We start from the raw sequence: 21,753 nt of genomic DNA on the forward strand, positions 1-21,753 counted from the left end.
ATTTATTATTATTGTTGTTGTTGTTGTTTGGTAGATATGCAAATCATAATATTTTTTTTTGAAAACCAACAAACCACATATATTAACTTAGCAAAGAGTTCAAGAACAAGGGAAGAGAGAACTTCCAAACAGAACGGGTGGCAACAGCCCCCTCTTCCTTAGTTAAAGAATGGGCTACCCGATTGGCACCCCTGTTAATAAAACTAATAAAACAATCTGAAATAGATGAAAGTAAATCATAATATAAAATGCAACTCTTATTTGCCATTTTGAGAGGGACTTTTGGCCCTTTTTCATATGCAAAAGAAAGCGAACTTTCTTCTTCTTCTTCTCTGATCTTCTACTTCTCCTTCACGGCAAATTGGCAATAGCAAATTAAAAGGCCAAAAGTTGAGGAGAAAGGTTAAATTTCAGCCATCTTACGCGTACCAAAGCAAATTATTTTCATGGAAAATAAAAGATTTAATGTTCTTTGATAATCTTTCTCCATTTCCTCGATGCATTCAAGGGCTTAGCTCAATTATTTAGGCGAAATTATGTTTATCACATAAATTATATCATGGACTAGTGGCTAAGTGAATCTTGAACCAAATCAAAATGGTTTATATTAAGTTATTAACGACTCAAGTCGTTAATATCAGTACATCATATTTAATACGTAATAACATTTATCACATACTATATATTTTTATAATATTTGTTTTATATGTTTATAAATATAAACCTTGATAATACATAAATGCAAAACTGCAAATACATCACATATATTTACATTCACTTTGTAATATGTTCATAATGTTGCTTCTATATGTTTATAAAATAAATTAAAGCTTAATGTACTTAAATAACATTACATGTGCACCATGGTTAATAACATGTATCTTGTATTATGTCCATAATATTTATTTTATATGTTCATAAATATGAACTTTAATGTACATAAACACTAAATTGCAGTAATAAGTCATCCATGACATAAGGTGATAACCCTAAAAGAGAGAAAAATACAATGGTATGTAAGCACCCCTACTAGCTAGCTTTCCTCTTTTAATTTTAATTTTATTTGTACTTTTTAATCTTTAATTTAGTCTTATGTGATAAAAAGTGATTGTTTGTAAATATAATGGTAAAATAAATTACAGATCGATTCTTGTTAATATTTTTTTTGGTTGAACCTATCACACATGGTGACTTGTAAAATATTATATAGAAGTAGTGTGTATCCAATATAAACTCTCAAATAGTGATTGCGAGTTTTCATCTTGGACTGAGAGTGAGCCCAAACCATGCTCAGCAGTTGCACGGTCAACATGGTGATTACAAAGCACCCAGCCACTCAAGGCGCACGTCACTGGCACGGAATACGCACATAGGTTAGTGACGTAACGTAGAGACGAATCCACGTCGCCGGAAAGTATGGCGGCAAGGGGCGGCACCGATGACGTTGCACAAAGTGTATATGGTGGAAAAAAGCTTACTAATTTCCTGGAAAATAGAGCAGAAATAATTATTACTTCACTCGCAAGTAACACCAATTAAATTCAGTATAAATATGTTATTTAACCCCCACTTCAGACCTCGCTGCTTCAAAATTTGTTGCTTAACCACATCAGATCATTTCAAACACGTAAGTTCCTCTTCTTCATTTCGCTTTCATTCTGATTCTACCCGGAAAATGAGAACACCCTCAGGAGAAAATGACGTTAATGATTTTTTATCTTTTTCCTGTCTTTAAGAAAACCAAGTGGCTACCTTAATGGATGTTGCGTTTTAATCGTGAATTTTGTCAATGGAGGTACGGCTATCAATGGAGATACACAGAGGAGAAATCTCGGGACTCCTAAATTAGGAAAGAGATAGCGAAAGGGATTACTTCCTCCTTTAGCCATGTTTTTAGCTTCTTCAAGCTCATGCGTGCAAGCTATTCCTTCGGTTTTGCATAATCTGTGTTCTGTGTGTATGTATGAAATTTTTCTATAAATTGTCAGTCTTTCTGATTCACGGTATTCCCTCGCCTGTTCTTAATTAGAGCTTTGTTCAATTATTGCAGTTCTTTCGTATTTGGTAGAAACTAAGAATTAATTACTTAATTAGTCCTTTTAGTACATTATATATGCATTTGATTTGATCATCTGAAACTCTGAATCTTTGTTTTTTAGGTTGTGTGAAGATCATGGGAGGGTACATGAGCAAAAAATCCGGGGAGACTTCGGGTGATCTGCAGAGCAGAGCAGATCTGATCAGTTCGTATGAAGCGGCCTGCAAGGTGGATGCGGATTTGCAGACATTTGATTCAACATTGCAGGCGAGGACGAGTCATGTGATTAGTACATTGGCTGTGGGGGTTGAGGTTAGGGCGTTGTCGTTTGATTCGTTGAAGGAGGTGACGGGGTGTCTGCTGGATATGAACAAGGAGGTGGTGAAGGTGATCCTGGAGTGCAAGAAGGATATATGGAGGAACCAAGAGCTGTTTGAGCTAGTTGAGGAGTATTTCGAGAATAGCCTCAAGAGTCTGGACTTCTGCGCCGCATTGGAGAAGTGTCTGAAGCGGGCGCACGAGAGCCAGGTGTTGATTCGCCTCGCACTAAAGGAGTTCGAGGAGGAGAGTGTTGTGGATGGGGTTAAGAAGTATGAGAGGACTCTGGAGGAGCTGAAAGGGTTCAGGGCTGCTGGGAACCCTTTCACAGAGGAGTTTTTCGACATTTTCCAGTCTGTGTATGTGCAGCAAGCCCTAATGCTTGAGAAGCTGCAGACAAGGAAGAAGAAGCTGGACAAGAAGCTGATGTACATTCATGCCTGGAGAAAAGTCTCCAGCATGATGTTCGCTGCCGCCCTGGCCGCCGTTCTCATCTGCTCGGTCGTGACGGCCGCCATCTCCTCGCCAACCGTCGCGGGCGCGCTGGCGGCCGCCACCGCCATCCCCATCGGCTCGATGGGGAAATGGATCGATTCCCTGCTCAAGAACTATGAGGATGCCATCAAAGGACAGAAGGAAATCATCAGCTCTATGCAAGTTGGGACCTATGTTACCATCAAAGATTTGGACACCATCAAGGTGCTGGCTGACAGGTTGGAACTCGAGATCGAATCCCTCCTGAACACCACCGGTTTCGCCATTAATGAAGCCGCTGTCAAGGTTGCCATCGAAGAAATCAGGAAGAAGCTCGATTTCTTCATGAAGAATGTCGAAGATTTAGGTGTTCAAGCTGACAATTGCAGCAGGGACATAAGGAGGGCTAGGACTGTTATACTGCAGCGAATCATCAAGCACCCCAACCATTAAGGAACAAGCTAGGTTGGGAGTATGGGACTGTTTTGCATGGAGAGAAACCATTAAGGAGTAAGGATCATCACCATTATACTTACCTAGTACTGTAATGTGTGTTTTTTTTTTACCTCAAATGAGGATATTGTACTTGTCCATTGCAATTGTTGTTAAAGAAATCAAGGTTATTATTGAGTGCTCTATTTGAATAACCAGTTAATACAATAAGCTGGTCAAATCAGTTAACAGAATCAGCTATTAGTTATCAGCTAATCCAATCAGCTATCTGTTGATTGCCAAACACCCCCTAGTATGATAGTAAGTATGATATTACTCGATACAGAATAACACTACTCTATGCAATTTATAAACAAGCAAAGCATCAAGCAAGATAAAAATTGCAGATGCAATCTTTTGCATTACATGAATGTTGAGGAGATTAATAGTTCTGATCTTTCTCCGTTTTTGAGTTCGTACACTAAGGTTTTCATAAACATACAATTGGGGAAGGTCGGAAGTTGAAATATGTTGCTGTCGCTAGTAATGCACAGGCAGTGGTAACGTATATTTTGAACCAAACAGAGGCAAAGAGGGTGAGAAATGTACACACACCGGTCAAGAATACAACAAACGCAAAATTTAAAAGACACTTCCACATAGAAAGTTCACCTTCTATTCCTTCGCGAGGGAAATGGCCTTGGGAATAGAAATCCCGGAGCAACTGGTCCTTGCGGGAGAATGTATCCATCAACCACGAAGCAGCCTCGTTTTCAGAGTGTGGGATGTCTGAAAGAGCAATACGTCGAATGTGAATGTGAACTTCAGCTGGATCAACCCCGAAGGCATTGTCCAAGAAGGACGGACAGTTATGTTTGTATCCAATAGTGAGGTCATAGACTGCATTGTTTAAAGAAAAACAAGGAGATTATCACATGAAAGGAAGAAAAAAATGGAAAGAAAAGCTGCATCTGATATGGAAAAGAAAATCTTGGCTAAATTTTTCGTTCATTAAACTCTTGTCAAGTCAGATTATTACTACATTCCAAATATCTAGGCTTGCCAAAACGGTCAAATTCAAGACGATTAATAGGATGGAATGCAAAAAACTTGACAAATGCTCTAGAGATCAGATATCCAGAGGAGAAAACATTTGCAGCAGTTAACATATTTCTCTCAATGATTATAACATATAAGGTTGGGAAAATTGATGATCATCTTTTATGGTAAGCATTGATGAAAGCTAGGGGGAAACTAATGAGAAGGGAATTGAATGTTCTACAATGAAATGCAAAAACCAAGGTTAAATCATTTCTTCATTGACACAGCTTTTCAGAGTCATCCCATGACAATGATTATTAATCTTTACCTCCATGGTGAATACAAGTGATAGCATAGTCTCATTTACTGCATATCTTCACCTTAAGCGTGCAAAACACAAGTATCGGGAAAAAAATGTATGCAGTAAACCAACAAATGAGAGAAAAGTTACCAGCATCCAAGGAACCTCTCAACTCCTCTAAGCAAGCACAAAATCCTTTCGTTTTTGGAAGCAGCACATGCTTCAGAATCGGTAATCCATTTTCAGAAGCATATTTTTGACTGCGTATGCACTTTTGTTCTCTGCAAAGATACAAGTAACTTTGTAACAAATTATGAGCATATATGATATAACATTTCAGAAAAGCACAAACTACCTTAGGGACAGGAGTCTAGTAAATTGTAATGCAAAAAGTAAAAGCAGGATAATTTTAACCTGTGTATAGTAAATTTCTATCCAAGATAATGCAATGTATACCAAGTATCATATTTATCATGAAAGACTAGATACAACTTAACTAAGAAACTTTGAATATAGAGAAAGAGGTAAGCTCTAGTACGTGAAATCAGTGCCTTCTGGAAAAACAGCAAGCCAAAGTGGATCTTTACGGTCTGTGTAGGAAGAGAGCATCCTGCGCAGCTTTGATTCATCAGCCTCCCATTTCCTCTCTACCGGTATGAACTCCATGACATGAAAAACCCAACCAAACACGGGTAATTTCATTAAACTGCTCTTAAGTATATACCTTATGGAACCAACACATCCCTTCCGTAATGCAAGGTCCCACAGATACATCCAATCAACCTCTGTTCTATGGTTTGCAATAAGCAACACTCGCTCCCTATTAGGGACACAATCCCCAGAGAAAACAACTTTAGTCTTGTTAACCTTTTCGAATAAAAATGGCCACAGAGCTATCCAACATCCAAAAAAGAAGGCTGTTGTGGTTCTGCTGTAGTGAACACTGAAAAACCTCAAGCCCATAACTGCCCAAAAGCCACAAAATACTAATAACATAAATGCCGTCAAAATTAACACGACCAAACATAAAACACCCCTGACCACCCTAAATGGTGTAAGAGGTTGATGCCTTGGTCGATTTCTCGAAGTGCAAGGTGCTTGGACATCCATTCACTTTAGGCTGTTGATACCTTCCTGCTTAACGGAATTATATGTACCTTCAGATCCAATAAAGTCCAAGCACCAAAATAATCCAACTAAAACCAGTATCAGAATGTGGAGATTTCAGTTTTCCATGTTTGAAAATCCAACACAAAACATACATGGGCAATATCCAAACAGGATCATCAGGCAAAGCAAAGAACTTTTACTGAACCTGCACAAAGAGGGATCACAGTCAAATATTGCTACCACTTGAGGCATTATGAGGAAAACGCTTCATACACCACATATATATAGCAACTACTTGGAGTATTAAATAGCAATCTGTCTCAATCACATGCACAGCAGTTAATTAGCAACCGGAAGCAAGATATAAATGCTGCAATCATATAATGCATCTAAATACTATAAATACTATTGAAAAAGAGGCTTTCATGAAAAAAGAAAAACTTCAACTTTGGAGCTTCTTGCAAAAAGAAACTTTTTTGTCTTTTATCTAGCTTTAAAAGCCTCCTGCTTGTTTTAGTGTTTGGCCCAGCTTATGCTTTTTGGAGTGGATAACCTCTAACAAGAGCCAATAAGAGGTGGCCATACAACCACAGAGACAGTATAAGACCACAGCTTCCAACAGTTTTCTCAACCTATTCATTTCTAATTCATAAATGCACACTCTAGGTTAAAAACGCTATTAACATTTATGTCTAACATCCACAATCATGGATTTTCCTCCATGGCCGGCATCTGCATTCAGCAGTCGAGCAAAGCAAGATAAAAATAAAACCAGCTGCGCTACAAATACGAGGCTGAAATCGAAAGAGCAGTCAGACAAGAGTTTCACTTCAACAATAAAATGCATGATACGAAAGCTTGGAGCAAGGAATCACATTCACATCCAACAACAAAGAACAGAGACGATCAGCAAAAAGAGCCTCCAAACCTACATGTAAATGCAGCGATCTGAAATCGATAAGCATCCTAGAGATGAAGAACAAGAGATTTTACCTTGGAATTGGAGTTTGCGAAATTGATGCTTTGTTTTGAGTGATAATGGTGGAAATTCCTGCGCACAGGAGTGAAGCAACTGATGGAACCTTTTGGGAGTTTGGAATACCGAAAAGGTACACGAAACATTTCACTATTTACTAATTGTGCCATCAACCCCTAATAATGCTCCGTAATCAGTAATCACTACGTGATATCATTAGAGATATCATTTCCAGTCACATCAAAACCAACTTTTTTTGTTTTTTTTTTTATTCTAAATGAAACATTTAGCATTATAAAAATTCTTTGTTTATATATTTTTTAAAAATACTGGTCAATCTCAGCTAAGTTGGTCAAAGTTTCAATTCCTTTATTGGATTAAACTAGTTAATTATATGCAACTTAGACTAATTTATCTCGTTATGGTCTTTTCTCAATTAAAGTCACAAAGTTGAGACAATTAAAAGGGAGCAAATGAATTTGCATTTAAATAACTTGAGGTCGCCTATTCACTCTATTTGGTAACATAATTAGCTTATCAGTCAATTTTGACTTATTTAATCACTATTAACTGTTTGACTTGGTTAAACAATCAATATAAATGTTTGATTAATTAGTTTTTTTTTTGTAACAACTTATTGTTCCAAAACGCTAAAATTTAAAAATATGCTCAATTAATTAGTTTTTGAGAAAATCATTTTGTATATAATCAACTATCAACTAACATCTAATTTACCAAATATTTTTCTACAATCAGCTAATGTCATCAACTAGTTAAACCCACTAATCCAAACAGCTAACAACTATTTAGCAAACACTTTCTTTAGGTGTAGATTAATTGAGAAATGGCACGAGTCTCTTCTAATTTAATTAGGCGCAAAAATAATTAGTGGTAATTCGTATAGAAACCTATGATCAGACCCCAAAAAAAAAAAAAAATTAAAGTCGTGATTCCAAAAAAAAATATTATAAATTCAATTCACACTCTTTTTTTTTTTTTGGATAGTTCAATTCACACTCTATTCATACTAAAAAAAAAAAAACAAATGGAAAAGAACATAATGTGATAAATACGAAGATAAATCACATAAGTAAGCACCATGAGATAACTTCATAAACTCTTTCTTTGGGCTGTTTGGGCCATAGTTTGACAGTTTTGCAGACGAAATGATGAAATGACTGCCCAAAGTGCAATGGAAGCCCGCTAGTAGACCTATTGGGCTATTGGCTATTGATGTGAGACCAACCAACTTTCTGGTCGGATTTTCGAGTTGGGACTTGGGATAGGTGAGTTGAGTCGGGCCAAACATCATTTGTTATTTTAGAAATGTATTCATATTGTCAATCACCTTGTGGTCAAATGGTATGTAGTGATTCTTTCATATGAGAAGTCATGAGATTAAGTCTCAGTGGATTGATATTAACTGTATGAACAAATACTACCATGATTTAGAAATGGGTTCACTTAAGACTCATTTTTAATAGTAGAGTGGAAGTTCGAATTCCGCTACAAACAATAAGGATGTACTAAAAAAATGTATAGTAAACAATATCGAGTTTGGTCTCTCAAATATGGATTAGGGTTGGATTGATATTGACATCTGTGATAGATGCAATTTAACAAAAATGGGGTACATGTGCTATAAAATAAAAATGGGATGCTTTGGCGAAGCACATGGATAATCCAAACACGGACTGAAATGAGATGATAGTACCTTCGAGATTTGTCATTGAAGCTTTAAGCGACGATGCAGCTGAAATTCTCAGATTGCGTGTTGTTACTGAAGGGTGCTAGACTAGTACAGTTACTGGACTCGTCCCTCCTCTTCTATCCAAAAAGAATTAAAAAAAAAAAAATTTTTAAAAAAAGAAAAAAAAAGGGGGGTTTTGTTTCAAACTTTCAACTTTGGATTCGTTGAGTGCAAATTTCTCCAATGACGAGAATGTTTGGTGCTTTCAAGTGACTCCTACGTTAGCTAGCTTACTCCAACAAGTATCTTAGCATTGGCACTACGACATTGTTACAGGTAGCGAAGCATCCTTTTGTATGCTGAGGTTTGCCCCCACGGAAAGTAAGAAATAATAATAATATAAGTATCAATTCCTCACTGTTATTGTTCTAGTCTAGATAAGATGTGTCTCAATTAGTCTATAAAAAAAATTAAATCGCAAGATAAAATCTGTCTCAATTAGCATATAATAAAAAATAAATCACAAAATATACCTTAAGTGGTAAGATTTGAACCATGCGTCTTAAATTTAACAAATTAAAATTTATAAATTAAACTTACCTTAAATTTGGTAACCAATTGAACAATATAAGATACATAAGTAATAATATATATAGTTTCTAGATCGAGGGTTAGTTGAGAGTTGAGACCCATATTGACACGTAGACTTTCTCAGCTGACGTCATCTCTCATTTTCACTGCCATAGTTGCACCCCACAGTTATTAATGAAGCAAGCTTTCGTGCGAAATTTGAAGATATTAAATATTAATTACTTCCTTTGGTCAATAAGGTGTTGGTTTACTCCTTTTAGATGATGACGTTTCAAATAATTAGAAAGAAATAACGGGAAAGATATCATTATGGATTAATATAAATTAATGTGGAGTCGTGCCCGCTCACTAATTTCTTAATATAAGCCATTGTATTAACACTTTGTTAATTACTTTATTATGATAATGTTAGTGTACGGGAGATATCATATAATATCATATTATCATGTAAGAAATTGGAAAGAATAAAGTATACGTTATCATGTATTTGTAAAGCACATATTGTAGTTTTAAGCTTTTAACTAGCAAAAAAGAATCATAAGAAAATAAACTAGCTTAAATTTTTGATCCGTTCAAATTGAAAAGTGAACTCCTATAAAGAGTTGAACTTATAACTTTATAGTTGTAATTTAGTTGGAAATGGATCATGTCTTTTATTGTAAAGATATTGATCACTTTGTTATCTTACTATTGCAACACACTAACTTCAAATATTACCTACTAAATCAGTTAATTAAGTTCGTGTGGATACTATTGCAACACAATTCTAATATAGAAAGACGATGTTAACACAAAATATTTTAAAAAAAAAAACATTTAATACACCTCCAAATATAATATGTTGTTGCTAATCCAAGGTCAAAAGATATTTGATAGAAACACACAAATAAACTATTTTGCAATACAATTCTAACAAAGAAAGACGATGCTAACACAAAATATAAAATAATTTTTTAAGATTTAATACACCTCCAAATACAAAATGTTGTTGCTAATCCAAGGTTAAAAGATATTTGATAGAAACATATAAATAAACTATAAGCTTGTTTGGTAAAATATTGAAGAGTTTAAAATAATATCTTATTTTGAAACAATATTCTAAATAGTAGTGTTTTCATTGTCTAGTGGCACCCTGTATACACTCCATATAGAAGAGAGTGTGTTTGAGCCTCAGTGAAAGCAACTGTAAGATGAGAAAGTAGTTATGAACAAATACTACTTTTTAGCTAGTTCTATCAAAATCAATCTGTCTGACACTCTAAATTGGGCCGACTTAGTGCGAAATTAATCTGAGTAGTCTGCTCAGAACACCTCGTGGGTCGACAAAGAAAAACAAAATGCTGCCCAACCAACCACCTTTTCCCGCCCCACAACATTCAGGAAGCTAAAACAGAAAAGTTGGATCCCGCAAGTTACTAAACGGATTTTGGGAGTTGTGTGTGGTATAATGCAATCTCCATCCAGTTCCTTGGATTCATGGCTGATTTAAACGCTCAAAAATCAAGATCAAGTAGGCCCCTCCTCACCACTCCCCCATGAATTTATTAGTAGTACATGAATGTATGCCTCAATTTGGAAGTACGAAGTCCAAATATACAAGCGTAAGCAGTACATAGTACTTTTTTTGGACTTGTAGTACGCTTCTCCGGTGAGAAACTAACCTGAAATAAACAATAAAAGAGAAAGGGGAATTGAAGCTTGTTGTTTATCTGCAAAAGTTCTTGGAATCAATGGGGACTGTTAATATTAGCAGCAGAGCGTTGAGATTTCCCCAAGAACTGCAACACCCAGAGATGCCCATCAGTTTCAAAGCTCGGATTTTCCCACACAGTGCAAAAATCCATGGCGTCTATAACAAAAAGGGCAAAGCTTTCTCCTTTTCTCTTTCTTGTGCCCTTAAGACAGCAAAAGGGAAGAAGGGTGGCAAGAAAAAGGTTTTGGCGCCGGATTCCGACAGAGCGCCGGCGGTTTTTGAGGGAAAAACGTTCTTGAACGGTCAAGCGCCGGCGCGGCGGCGGCCGGATGTCCGCCGGAGTAATGATGGTGGGGTGGGGTTGTTTGGGGCGTTTCCGAAAAGGGTCTTTGCTGGGCTGTCGAATCTGTTTTCTGTTGCTGGGTTGATGGCTTTGGGTAATTTACATTATATTCTTTGCTTTTGACAGCAACTACCTTGTTTTAGGCAAATGATTGACTGATTTGCTACATGGGATTATATGTTTATATGCTTATCTTTGCATGGGGACATGATTATGCGTTTGTGATCACAGAATTGCATATGAGCTTATTATTCCAGAATTCTTGATACTTCATGGCTGCCATAGCTTCATAGCTGGTGTTATTACTCATGTTTTACTTTTTGCAAGATGGTTTTTCTATTAGGCAGCCCAACCAAGTTGGTCAGACGGTTGATTTGGTAATAATAAGGTTACAAATTCGACTGCTAAGGGGAGTGGTATATTAACCTTCTTAGTTTGAGTCAGTCAACTATATATGAATAAATGGATAATGTATGTTTGTTTACCTCCTAGTGATCTTTTGCCCAATAGCGTCACAAGGCAGAGTTTACTTAGTGCACATTCTCTTGTAGCTGTGGTTTTCCTGGTCACACACACAAAAAGATGGTGTTTCTATGCGGAAACATGAATCATGCAAAAAAATTTGCAAAACACTTTTTGAATGAGGAAGATAGTATGTAAACCTTCTCATAAGAGAATTGGGGTCTTCTCCTTGTTGTGTTTTCTCCTCCCTTTACCAGTCTCTTCTGATTTGCATATTTAGCAGTATAATATGAATTGTTTCTGATTATCTGTTGCGCGCTGCAGGAACTATTATTGATCAAGGCGAGGTCCCGGGATTCGATATTCAGAAATTCCAGATGTTTTCATCTCCCATTTTCTTGGGAACACTGGCTCTCTTGGGAGCATCATTGATGAACTGCCCTGATCAATCAGAGACTCCACTTATGAAGGTAGCTAGAAGGTCTGGTTTGATGCACTGACCTCTTTTGTATGCATCTTTTTTACATTTTCTTGGAGTCTGTAAAAATTTAGCTGTTTTCAATCATGTGATTACTCTGTAGATGGTCATTCTTGAACTCAAGGGAGCCAGTTAGTGAGCAGGAATCTGCTGAAACTCTGCCTAAAACATCTGTTGAGGATTTGGGAATCACCTTGATGGGAACTGGATACGAGGTATAGAATATTCATTCAAATTTTTGTTCATTTAATCTGTGATTCTTTTATACTACATTGTAATAGAGTCAGTAGTACTAAAAAATAAAAATAAAAAATCTGTGATTCTTTTTTACTACTGCTTTGTGTCTTCAATTCATGATCTGCATTGATAGTTTTCCATGTATGTATCTATCTCTAGGTGTTTCTGAAAGGGCCTTTATATGCATTTAAGGGGTTGGCAAGTCAAATTGCTCCAGTTGTAGTAAATCTAGCACTGATATTGGTGATGATGTCTGGAGGAACTCTCGGGGCCACTGTGGGCGATGAACATGATCCAATTGCAGGTTTGCCCACGCCTTCAGATTACTATCAAAGCGGGGAGGTAAGGGCAATTGCTTCTGAGATGGATGGCAGCTGTTCCTTTTGCCCCAATCCATTAACCGGTCAAGTTGTTGCTTCTTTCTTGTGTTATAGGTTTCACAGTTGCGTGCTGATCTTTCATCACATGACCTCAAAGGGAAGGATCCTTTAAGGTGCAGTGGCATCAGAATATACAAAACAGATAGGCGTTTTCCACAGCCCTTAAAGACCAATGGAGACAAGATGCTAGTTGTTACACTCGTGCCTGTTGAGGATTCCAATTCTTCGTCGAATGTCAAGGAAATTGTGGATGCTGGTTCGCCTAAAGCCAATGGAAACGAGGACGACAGTTCTCCCGATGTGAAGGGAGCTGAGGAGGCCGATTTGCCCAATGTCAAGAAAACCGAGGATGATGGTGATTCACCTAATGTCAAGGGAATGTAAGTTCTGTGACTACTGCATCACTTTGATCAATCTAAATAGCTGATTTTTCAGTCTCTTCTCATTTCCTTTGTTTTCTTTACCTTGTTATTTGATACTCTAGATCAATGGTAGCAACGGATTCGCATTCAGTGATCATCTACCATAAAGAAGGGAAAGTTGTAGGAGTCAGACAGCACAACTCTCAGCTTCCCATTGAGGCTGATGGAACAGAAATTGTTATAGTAGACACAACCGGTACTGCTGGCCTTGATCTCGAGGTAATGATCAAAAACATTCTAGTAGTTTTCGGCCAGAAGTGTTGTTATTTTTCCATTTTGCTTATGTTCAAGGATTTTGCACTCAGACTGGTGATCAAGGAGCGAAAATTGTCTATGCTGGTTTTGGGGCTGTAATACTTATGAACTGCATCAACTACTTGTCAAATGCAGAGGTAAGTTTATCTCCTGCTTCAAAGCTCAAACAATCTATTCTACGATTTCAGACATATTAACTGTGATTACGTGTTTTGGCATTGTGCATTTCCCCAATCAAATAAAAGGTGTGGGCTTTACAAGATGGAACAACAGTGATTGTTGGAGGAAAGACTAACCGTGCCAAGGGCGAATTTCCTGATGAAATAATCCGGTTGCTTGATCAAGTCCCTGCAGAAATCTTTGAATCTTCTTCTTCTTCTTCTTCTTCCACAGAGTCTGATGATCTCTCAGGCTAGTTTAGACCAGCAGATTATCCAAAAGGGATTAGATAGAATTAGAGGTATAATATAAGCAAAAGGTAAGTGTATATATATATATATATGGTACACAGATTGAAAGGAAGAATTCATGAACCACATATAATACTTTGATTAGTTTGTACACATAGATTGATAGATATTCTGTTATTTCATTTATTTGTAATATATAGTGGTGCCCTACTGTCTTAAGAGCTTTCCAGCCTGCTGATGAATTCTGGGTTTTTCTTTTTGGTCCTTCAATGGTTGTATTAATACATTGGATGAGGAGAAAACTTATGTTTAAATACAGATGCATTGCATTTGAATCATTTTTCTGTTACTTCAGATGCACTTCTTTCATTAACGGGAAAGCCTACAATCAGTGAAATTCATCTTGTAACCTTAACCACCAGAAGATGACCACAAGGAAATAAACTAGTCTAAGTTGCTCTTAGATTCAAACAAAAAAGGCCTATTAGACAGAACCAAGAAGTTACTAAATCAATTGACCGATTAATTTCTTTGGGTCTTTTCAATGGAAGTAGTTGTTTTCTTAATGTGTTGAATACATGACTGCTCAGCAAGAACCACCATATGACTTGGGAAAATCTACGCCATGAACGTCTACGTGTCTGTTGCAGAGGTTGACATTTAACAACCGAGCTGGCAACTTGCAACTGCCTGTCTGCTTCCAAAGACAGATTCTTCCATAACAAATTAAAAAGTTTCTTTCCTTCTTTTCTTAAAAAATAAAAAATAAAAAGTTGGTGGGGGCTTTGAATGGACTCTTTCTAGTATTCAAAGGACATGTTTGGCAACATGTGGGAAGTAAATTATTAGAAACTCTGACTGTGTTCTTGATTTTCAAATAGCTTTGAGTTTGAGTTTGTGTTTGGATTTAGTCATTCAAATGGATTTTGTTATTTTTATTGAGGTCAACCCAGCATTGAAATGGTAAAATGTAGTGGGCAGTGTATATTCCTTCCTCTTAATTCAGTGAATAATCCCAATTTCTTACTAGCCACCACTTCCTAACCATCACCTCCTAACAACCATCACTTCCTAACAACCATCATTCACAAGTGCTATATTGAATATGCAGGGGTGCAACGTACCTCCTAAAGGCATCTTCCCCAGGACCATGCATGTTGTCCAAGAATTTGTGTATCCAAGCCAAACCAAAGCTCAAGATGCGAGTAGTCTAAATTTAAATCTAAATCTAAATAATCTCTATAGACACACCAGGGTCTTCACCTCAAAACCTTACCAAAGAATAGGCGTAAAGGACCTTACCAAATAGGGCACAAAGTATCTTGAATTGTCGTGATGGGCATGCAAAGGATCTTGTCATGAAGGGCATAGAGGACCTTGCCGAGGATCAGTACCGCCGAGAAAGGATTGACGCATAGGTCCGTCCTATCACGCCTAACTAATCTCCCAAGATGTAGCAAATAATGATTCCCTTCAAACTAAAGCAATGCATGCAAAGTCGTTGTGAGCCAAAGTCAAAGCCTGCCGTCATGGCAGGCACAACCTAACAAACACATAATTAATTATGGAGTATTATATAATTATATTCTGGCCCAGGAAACATGCATCAAACGCAGAACAGTTCATGCTCCTCACAGCTAATCAGCTTTGGCGCCATTGTTTAAGGTAGTGGGTGGATATATAATATATTACTTTGTTTTATACATTTTCTACAATTTAAACTCTATAAGCAGACAAACCTGTGTAGATTATTAAACAGTCTTTTGTGATCATCATCTATGGTGGTGTTAGGAGACGAGAAGAGGTTAGAGGAGACTGCTGACAGAAGGTCCTACAGCTTAGTGGCAATGGATCCAAGAGCTATGGAGATTGAGCGGCCATCATCCGGGGAGGAGCATTACGCCGAGGAGGTGGAGGTTAAGAGCAAGCTGGGGAAGAGAAGCTGGGTGGAATCCAAGAAGATGTGGGAGATAGCGGCGCCATGCATTCTCACGGGGGTGGCTCAGTTCTCCATTGGCCTTGTCACGGTGGCGTTTGTGGGTCATCTCGGATCTGTGGAACTCGCTGCTGTCTCCGTTGTTCAGAATGTCATCGAAGGTTTCGTTTATGGAGTCATGGTATTACTTCACATTCCCTGCAGGCTGCATACAACTTTATAAAGTCAAATTGTGAAAACTTAACCAAACCAAAACAAATCAATGATGTTTTATCCTGATTTTCTTGGATTTTATCCTGATGTCTTGCATTAGCTAGGGATGGGAAGTGCGCTAGAGACTTTGTGTGGCCAAGCTGTTGGTGCTGGACAGTATGACATGCTTGGAATCTACCTGCAAAGATCATTTATCATCACTCTATTCACAGCCTGTTTGCTAACACCTTTCTATGTATTCGCATCACCACTGCTAAAGCTTCTTCGTCAGAACAATGACATTTCAGAGCTTGCAGGGAAGTATGCAACCTGGGCCATTCCTCAACTGTTTGCTTATGCATTGAATTTCCCTGTCCAAAAGTTCCTTCAAGCTCAGAGTAAAATATGGGTCATGACAGTAATCAACATAGTCGCATTGGCATTTCATGCTGTGCTGAATTGGGTATTTGTGACGAAGTACAGAAAAGGACTGGTTGGTGCTGCCATTGTAGGAAATATAACTTGGTGGCTTGTGGTTGTAGCTCAAATTGTTTACGTCGTGGCTGGTTTCTTCCCCAAGGCATGGACTGGATTTTCCTTGAAAGCTTTCAAATCACTCTCCGGTTTTGTGAAGCTGTCACTTGCTTCAGCTGTGATGTTATGGTAAGTCCATATTGTAATGCTCAAAAGAACCTCATGCTATATTATGTAGTCTTACATTATTGTGTAAACCAATGGCAGCTTAGAGTTGTGGTATTACACCGTCGTGATCCTCATGGTTGGCTGGTTAAAGAATCCTGAAATTGCAGTAGATGCCATATCTATCTGGTTAGTGACTTACTACAAGTATGAACTCCCATCGTCAATTTCCTCTTGATTAACATGACAATGATTCTTGCCTTCTTGTCTTTGCTCTGTCTGCCACAGCATGAATCTGCAACTCTGGACGTTGATGATCACTCTAGGCTTCAACGCTGCAATCAGGTTACCAGAACATTAAACATATATCAGTGGGACTATAATAATCCAAGTAAAAGATAGAATGCGTAACAATACTTCAACTTCCTTGTGTTGCAGTGTGCGTGTTTCCAATTTACTTGGAGCTGGCCATCCAAAAGCAGCAAAATTTGCAGTACTGGTGGCCGTAGTCACATCAACCTTTTTTGGAATTCTATTTACAGTTGCAGTGTTTGCAACAGATAACGAGTTTCCAAAGCTGTTTTCTGATAAACCTGAGGTCATAAAGGAGGCATCCAAGCTGGGATACTTCTTAGCAGTAACCATCCTCCTCAACAGCATCCAACCTGTGCTCCATGGCAAGTTAAATCATGATTAAAATCACACAAAAGCTTGACAGAGTTTCATTCTTGAACACACAACATAAGATTCTCCGCTGTGATTTTGCAGGGGTTGCTGTTGGTGCAGGGTGGCAATATTCAGTCGCTATTATAAACATAGGTTGCTATTATGTTTTCGGCCTTCCTCTAGGCGGCTTGCTCGGCTACAAAGCAAAGCTTGGTGTGAAGGGAATCTGGTCAGGAATGTTAGCCGGTGCATTACTTCAAACAATCATTCTGCTCCTGAAAATGTTCCGGGCCAACTGGAATACAGAGGTAGGTTTGTGAGAAGAGAATATTCACAGTAACAATTTTCTTGCTAATAATAATATGGTGAATGTAATCTTACTTGATGCAGGCAGCAAAGGCAGAACAGCGTATCAATGCAGCTCAGCCCGGAAACAGAGAAGAGCAAATATGATTGCTATCATAGAGCATAGTATGAAATATGAATGACAATATATAATTGCTTAGAAAAGGAAAGGAAACTGTAAGCCGATATTTCTAGCATTAGAGTTTGCAAGAGATTTTAGGGAATAATGTGCAATCTGGAAATTTGTCACTGGAGAAACATTGTAAATACTCTCAAGAGTATTCTTTAAGGACTTCAAATCAATACAAAGGCCTATTATACACTCAACTACCATATGCATATATATACTCCATGCAAAGAGCAATTACATTACATATATTCCCAGCCTAAACCTTTGGTAATTAATGAAAGCCAACATGCTCACGCCTCAGAGAGTAAAGCAGTCTATGATATTTGCAGGGCTTCCTCACGCTTTATATCGAACACCTTGACAAGGACATCTTCAACAACCTGCGTCCAAACATCACCCAAAGATTAAGCCAGTGCTATCAAAATGATGTCTAAACAAGGTGTAAACTACTGGCAATGACTTCCCAATGAGAAGTCAAAACCTGGAGTATAAAGTCTGTATTTTTGCTTCTTTTCTGATCTTGTGTGCATCGGGGTAATGGAAGAAAATTAAAAAAAGATTGTGAACACACAAATTTTTGGATTGTAACTAGGGAAGAAGGTATATACAAGCATAATGATAAGGGTGGTTCTAATAGACTTTACCTTATCAGGAGTGGATGCACCAGATGTTACCCCTATCTTAATGGGGCCTTTTGGTAGAAAGTTCTCCTTCTCAACTAACTCACCATGCTGTTTACAAGAGTACAATAGGGTAAAGAACAGTATCCGAAGCTCAAAATTAGTTGCAAAATCATAGCGCCAAAAGTGCTCACCATTAGCTTGTAACTTATTTTGTTTCCAGGACCTACTCTCTGCTCACTGTCAATCCAATATGATGGAATTCCACGTTCCTCTGCAATCTCCTGTAGGTGTGAAGTGTTGCTTGAGTTCCATCCACCAATCACCAACATAAGATCCAGCTGCTCCTCAACCAGCTTATACATGGCATCTTGCCGCTCCTAAAGGATTTTATCATGAAAGTGCAATTGGAAAGAAATTGCCAGGAAAGCGTAGGAAGAAGATGGCTTACTTGAGTTGCGTCACAGATTGTGTTGAAACTTATGAAGTGATTATTGACATTTTCCACTCCATACTTCCGCATCATAGTCCTCTCAACTAACTTGCCTATATATAAAAGACATAAAATCAGTACCTAGGAATGTTTTCTACTCCATGGGCAAATTCACAACTGGCAATATATGTAACTGTTGTGGAAAGAGACTTACCAATCTCTTCAGTTTCTCCTTTCAACATTGTTGTTTGGTTAGCAATACCAACTTTAGTGAGATCAGAGTCTGGATCAAAACCTTTGGAAACTGCACATTTAAATTTCTACAGGAAAAGAATATGTCAGAATAGCATGAAGGTAATAATTGAAACAAGTTCAGAGGCAGACAGATTCAGAGCAAGGAAAGGAACCCAGGCTGCACCTCCAGAAACGCCTCTTTGGTTGAGCTAGAGCCATCAAGCTGACCTCCAAGAATGTAATCACAAACATATGTTGCCTGGAAGAAATATACAGTTTATGAAATACTCCTACTGGATGCCTTCTAAATACTTCCAAAAACAAAGATAAGTATTTAAAGTGTATTAGTAACGAAGCTAAAGCAGTAAGATGAAAGAAACCTCTGCCATGTTCTTCACAATGATGTATTTCCCTGCAAATGATGCAGTAGCAACAGTTTCCTCGTGAGAATATTTACCATGGATGATGGAGGTATATTCTCCCTTCTTGTGCTTTTCAACAGTATTCCAAACCTGGATAGAAAATTAGTAAGAATCATGATGTATATTATACGACTATATGACTATATGAGCAGAAGAATGATGATTGCAAAGGGGGCTAACAACCTGGTTGACATACCTTAGAGACCCATGGGCAGGTTGTATCAACTATCTGTACATTCTTTTCACTCAAAGTCAACATCTCATCCACACCAGCCCCAAAAGCAGGCAAAACCACAACATCGCCTTTGTTAACAACATCAAAAATTTTATTTCCTTGATTCACAGGGATATTCTTAACGTCCATATCCTCTAGGCGCTGGACATAATGAAGCCAAATACATATCAGCAAACAAAGAATTTGCATTCACACTAGTAGAAACTAATGTTCTGAGAACAGAGGAAAAACAGCTTAATGCCATTAAAATAATACTAGAAGTAGAAAGCAAGAAAATAAGTAAAAGAGTAGAAGCACAAAAAGCACAAGATTTTTCTTACTAATTAAGTTGGCCAACCAAATATTAAACTATAGATCAACATCAACAATGAGAAAGATCTGAGACCTTATTCACTGTGGGGTTGTGTATGATCTCATTAGTGAGCCAAATGTTTTCTGTGGGAAATTGTTTTCTTGCTTCATATGCAATCTGGACAGCACGCTCAACCCCCCAGCAGAAACCATAAGCTTCTGCAAGCTTCACAGTAACGTTTCCCCATGTATATTCATAGCCATTGTCCTTCAACTTCTTTATAATATCACCTGAAATAAAAACAGAATATCTTTAAAACCATTATGAGCATGACCAAACCAAGACGAAATGCAATTTTAACAACTAGGTAGTATTTTTCTCGGCATATACAATTGCGCAAAGTATTGAATAAGAGACCAAACAGTATGTACTATTTAGGAAACAAATATATGCATAAACCATTATTATAAATTTATAAATTGACCGAATAACGCGGTAGAATTTAAATTAACCTTCCCCCAAACCCCATCTTATATGTCTCCGAGTAGCAAAACTCTATTCAGAGCATCAATCAATATATGGAGTAAGAAATTTCTACATATCTTTTAATTGTGAGCTTCAATATGCACAACTCAGGATCTAAAACTTACTCATATCAAAGTATCCATGCAGAAAGTATATATATACTCGAGCAATAAATCGTCAAAAAGACAAAAATAGAAACAAACGGAGTCTATTTTGGGGCGTTTACTAGTATATTCGCGATTCATGAGCTCAAGAGTGGCCTCTTTGTGTCCAAAGCCCTTGCGATTGTAATTCGCGCTTCTAGTCAAGTTCTTCCGGAAAGTCTTAGCATCGAATTCCGAATCAACGGTGGCCGACGAGGAGGAGGAGGAATCGGCTTCTCCGGTGGAGCACCGGATTGAGAGCGGCGTCCGAAGCTGGAAGATCCGGGGCTGCGGCAATGAGATGGCCGTACGAGTCGGTAGAGAAGAGAACTGCAGAGGAATTGCCATTTCTGTAGACAGAGAAGTGAGAAGTCGCACGTTAAGCAGTGCCAATGGTCTTAGTTCATGTAGTCATAGAAGTAGGCCTCTTGTCTGTTATACGCAATTAAGACTTCATAATCCATGTGTCCTTTTCCGAGTATTTACACAGCTTCCAATCCAAAACACCTAAAATCTATATCAAAATGTTACATCAAAAAAAATATCTACCCACCAAATTTTTACACTAAATATTATTTTCTACTAAAATAATTTTACTTCTCAAAACTTAAAAATTATTAGTTTGAATTTAATTAGTTTAATATAAAATATTTGAAAAGCAAATTTGTTTTCTCACATCTTTTACCCATTTTATTTCCTCAAATTTCCTTCATTATTTTTATTTTTTAAAGAGAAGATTTTAAAAACTTTATGAGCATTACGTTGTTGGGTTTTGGCGCTATGCTTTGGAGAATCCGTCATTGAACCGGTGGTTGATGCTTATTCTTCAGTTAGAAAAGTCAGATATATACTTCCCATAAATGAAGGCAACAACCACCAGAATTGATTCTTTACTTCTTTAGTCACGTTTTTTGTGCTTTTTCCATTCTTCCACATATCTTTAACTACTTCAATTTTGTCTGTAGTCCCTAAAAATTATACAGATTTTTTTTTCAAGTGACTAAATATCAAGAAAACTTAACTTAAATATTTGTATAATTAGTTAACCTAGAGTTAATTGATATATAATATGATTCTAAAACCATTTTTTAGTGATTTGGAATTTTTAGTGCCTTTAATTTTCTAGAATTATATTAGTTTCTTTAATATTCCGTAAAAATTTAAGGCAATTACCTATAAAGCAAGGAAAGGAAAATTGAAACAGTAGTATAGTTCGTGTAAATGCAAAGACGTGCAATGCAAATTTTAGTGCCGTATAACAACCTTTCAAATTGAGTTGTACGAGATGGT

At 37.4% G+C, this 21,753-nt stretch overlaps 5 protein-coding genes across 8 annotated transcripts; 3 read left to right on the forward strand and 2 right to left on the reverse strand.

The window, feature by feature from the left end:
• Positions 1-1,889: 1,889 nt before the first annotated feature.
• Positions 1,890-3,477, forward strand: LOC116030767 (UPF0496 protein At4g34320-like). Of its 2 annotated transcripts, none has more exons than XM_031273097.1 (2): positions 1,890-2,003; positions 2,160-3,477. In XM_031273097.1, exons 1-2 carry the CDS (start codon positions 1,964-1,966, stop codon positions 3,281-3,283), a joined length of 1,164 nt encoding a protein of 387 aa, XP_031128957.1. In that variant the 5' UTR covers positions 1,890-1,963; the 3' UTR covers positions 3,284-3,477. The 2 variants fall into 2 exon arrangements, with proteins under 2 accessions (XP_031128957.1, XP_031128958.1); XM_031273098.1 differs by lacking the exon at positions 1,890-2,003 and adding an exon at positions 2,021-2,064.
• Positions 3,478-3,610: 133 nt separating this feature from the next.
• Positions 3,611-6,791, reverse strand: LOC116028289 (probable 1-acyl-sn-glycerol-3-phosphate acyltransferase 5). 2 transcript variants are annotated; one of them, XM_031269944.1, is made up of 4 exons: positions 6,708-6,791; positions 5,143-5,919; positions 4,755-4,885; positions 3,611-4,162 (listed from the first exon to the last, which is right to left on the reverse strand). In XM_031269944.1, the coding sequence occupies exons 2-4, from the start codon at positions 5,712-5,714 to the stop codon at positions 3,753-3,755; spliced, it is 1,113 nt and encodes a 370-aa protein (XP_031125804.1). In that variant the 5' UTR covers positions 5,715-5,919; positions 6,708-6,791; the 3' UTR covers positions 3,611-3,752. The 2 variants fall into 2 exon arrangements, with proteins under 2 accessions (XP_031125804.1, XP_031125805.1); XM_031269945.1 differs by lacking the exon at positions 6,708-6,791 and adding an exon at positions 6,647-6,669.
• Positions 6,792-10,496: 3,705 nt separating this feature from the next.
• On the forward strand, positions 10,497-13,960 carry LOC116030662 (cytochrome c biogenesis protein CCS1, chloroplastic-like). The gene is made up of 8 exons (XM_031272975.1): positions 10,497-11,101; positions 11,794-11,950; positions 12,051-12,162; positions 12,344-12,526; positions 12,619-12,944; positions 13,049-13,205; positions 13,292-13,378; positions 13,487-13,960. The coding sequence occupies exons 1-8, from the start codon at positions 10,702-10,704 to the stop codon at positions 13,655-13,657; spliced, it is 1,593 nt and encodes a 530-aa protein (XP_031128835.1). The 5' UTR covers positions 10,497-10,701; the 3' UTR covers positions 13,658-13,960.
• Positions 13,961-15,182: 1,222 nt separating this feature from the next.
• LOC116030664 (protein DETOXIFICATION 33-like) lies at positions 15,183-17,756 on the forward strand. Of its 2 annotated transcripts, XM_031272980.1 has the most exons (8): positions 15,183-15,316; positions 15,443-15,768; positions 15,901-16,442; positions 16,521-16,607; positions 16,707-16,763; positions 16,857-17,095; positions 17,187-17,392; positions 17,475-17,756. In XM_031272980.1, the coding sequence occupies exons 2-8, from the start codon at positions 15,499-15,501 to the stop codon at positions 17,535-17,537; spliced, it is 1,464 nt and encodes a 487-aa protein (XP_031128840.1). In that variant the 5' UTR covers positions 15,183-15,316; positions 15,443-15,498; the 3' UTR covers positions 17,538-17,756. The 2 variants fall into 2 exon arrangements, with proteins under 2 accessions (XP_031128840.1, XP_031128839.1); XM_031272979.1 differs by lacking the exon at positions 15,183-15,316 and having other exon boundaries at positions 15,390-15,768.
• On the reverse strand, positions 17,644-20,874 carry LOC116030665 (4-hydroxy-3-methylbut-2-enyl diphosphate reductase, chloroplastic-like). Its single transcript, XM_031272981.1, has 10 exons — positions 20,547-20,874; positions 19,889-20,085; positions 19,465-19,644; positions 19,227-19,358; positions 19,031-19,105; positions 18,827-18,932; positions 18,631-18,725; positions 18,374-18,559; positions 18,204-18,290; positions 17,644-17,939 (listed from the first exon to the last, which is right to left on the reverse strand). Exons 1-10 carry the CDS (start codon positions 20,809-20,811, stop codon positions 17,874-17,876), a joined length of 1,389 nt encoding a protein of 462 aa, XP_031128841.1. The 5' UTR covers positions 20,812-20,874; the 3' UTR covers positions 17,644-17,873.
• Positions 20,875-21,753: the final 879 nt, after the last annotated feature.

Source organism: Ipomoea triloba, chromosome 9 (assembly GCF_003576645.1).
Source record: "Ipomoea triloba cultivar NCNSP0323 chromosome 9, ASM357664v1".
In the NCBI taxonomy this organism is placed as follows: Eukaryota; Viridiplantae; Streptophyta; class Magnoliopsida; order Solanales; family Convolvulaceae; genus Ipomoea; species Ipomoea triloba.

Coding starts and splice junctions, on each gene's coding strand:
- LOC116030665 (XM_031272981.1), bottom strand. CDS start 20,811: ATGGCAATTCCTCTGCAGTTCTCTTCTCTACCGACTCGTACGGCCATC. Junction 19,645..19,888: donor ACAACCCCACAGTGAATAAG/GTCTCAGATCTT, acceptor CATTATGTCCAG/CGCCTAGAGGATATGGACGT. Junction 18,560..18,630: donor CAATCTGTGACGCAACTCAA/GTAAGCCATCTT, acceptor AAAATCCTTTAG/GAGCGGCAAGATGCCATGTA.
- LOC116028289 (XM_031269944.1), bottom strand. CDS start 5,714: ATGGATGTCCAAGCACCTTGCACTTCGAGAAATCGACCAAGGCATCAA. Junction 4,886..5,142: donor CCAGAAGGCACTGATTTCAC/GTACTAGAGCTT, acceptor GTATCTTTGCAG/AGAACAAAAGTGCATACGCA. Junction 4,163..4,754: donor GAGAGGTTCCTTGGATGCTG/GTAACTTTTCTC, acceptor TAAACAATGCAG/TCTATGACCTCACTATTGGA.
- LOC116030767 (XM_031273097.1), top strand. CDS start 1,964: ATGAAATTTTTCTATAAATTGTCAGTCTTTCTGATTCACG. Junction 2,004..2,159: donor GTCAGTCTTTCTGATTCACG/GTATTCCCTCGC, acceptor TTTGTTTTTTAG/GTTGTGTGAAGATCATGGGA.
- LOC116030664 (XM_031272979.1), top strand. CDS start 15,430: ATGGTGGTGTTAGGAGACGAGAAGAGGTTAGAGGAGACTGCTGACAGA. Junction 15,769..15,900: donor GTTTCGTTTATGGAGTCATG/GTATTACTTCAC, acceptor GTCTTGCATTAG/CTAGGGATGGGAAGTGCGCT. Junction 16,443..16,520: donor GCTTCAGCTGTGATGTTATG/GTAAGTCCATAT, acceptor AACCAATGGCAG/CTTAGAGTTGTGGTATTACA.
- LOC116030662 (XM_031272975.1), top strand. CDS start 10,702: ATGGGGACTGTTAATATTAGCAGCAGAGCGTTGAGATTTCCCCAAGAA. Junction 11,951..12,050: donor CTTATGAAGGTAGCTAGAAG/GTCTGGTTTGAT, acceptor ATTACTCTGTAG/ATGGTCATTCTTGAACTCAA. Junction 12,527..12,618: donor ATTACTATCAAAGCGGGGAG/GTAAGGGCAATT, acceptor CTTGTGTTATAG/GTTTCACAGTTGCGTGCTGA.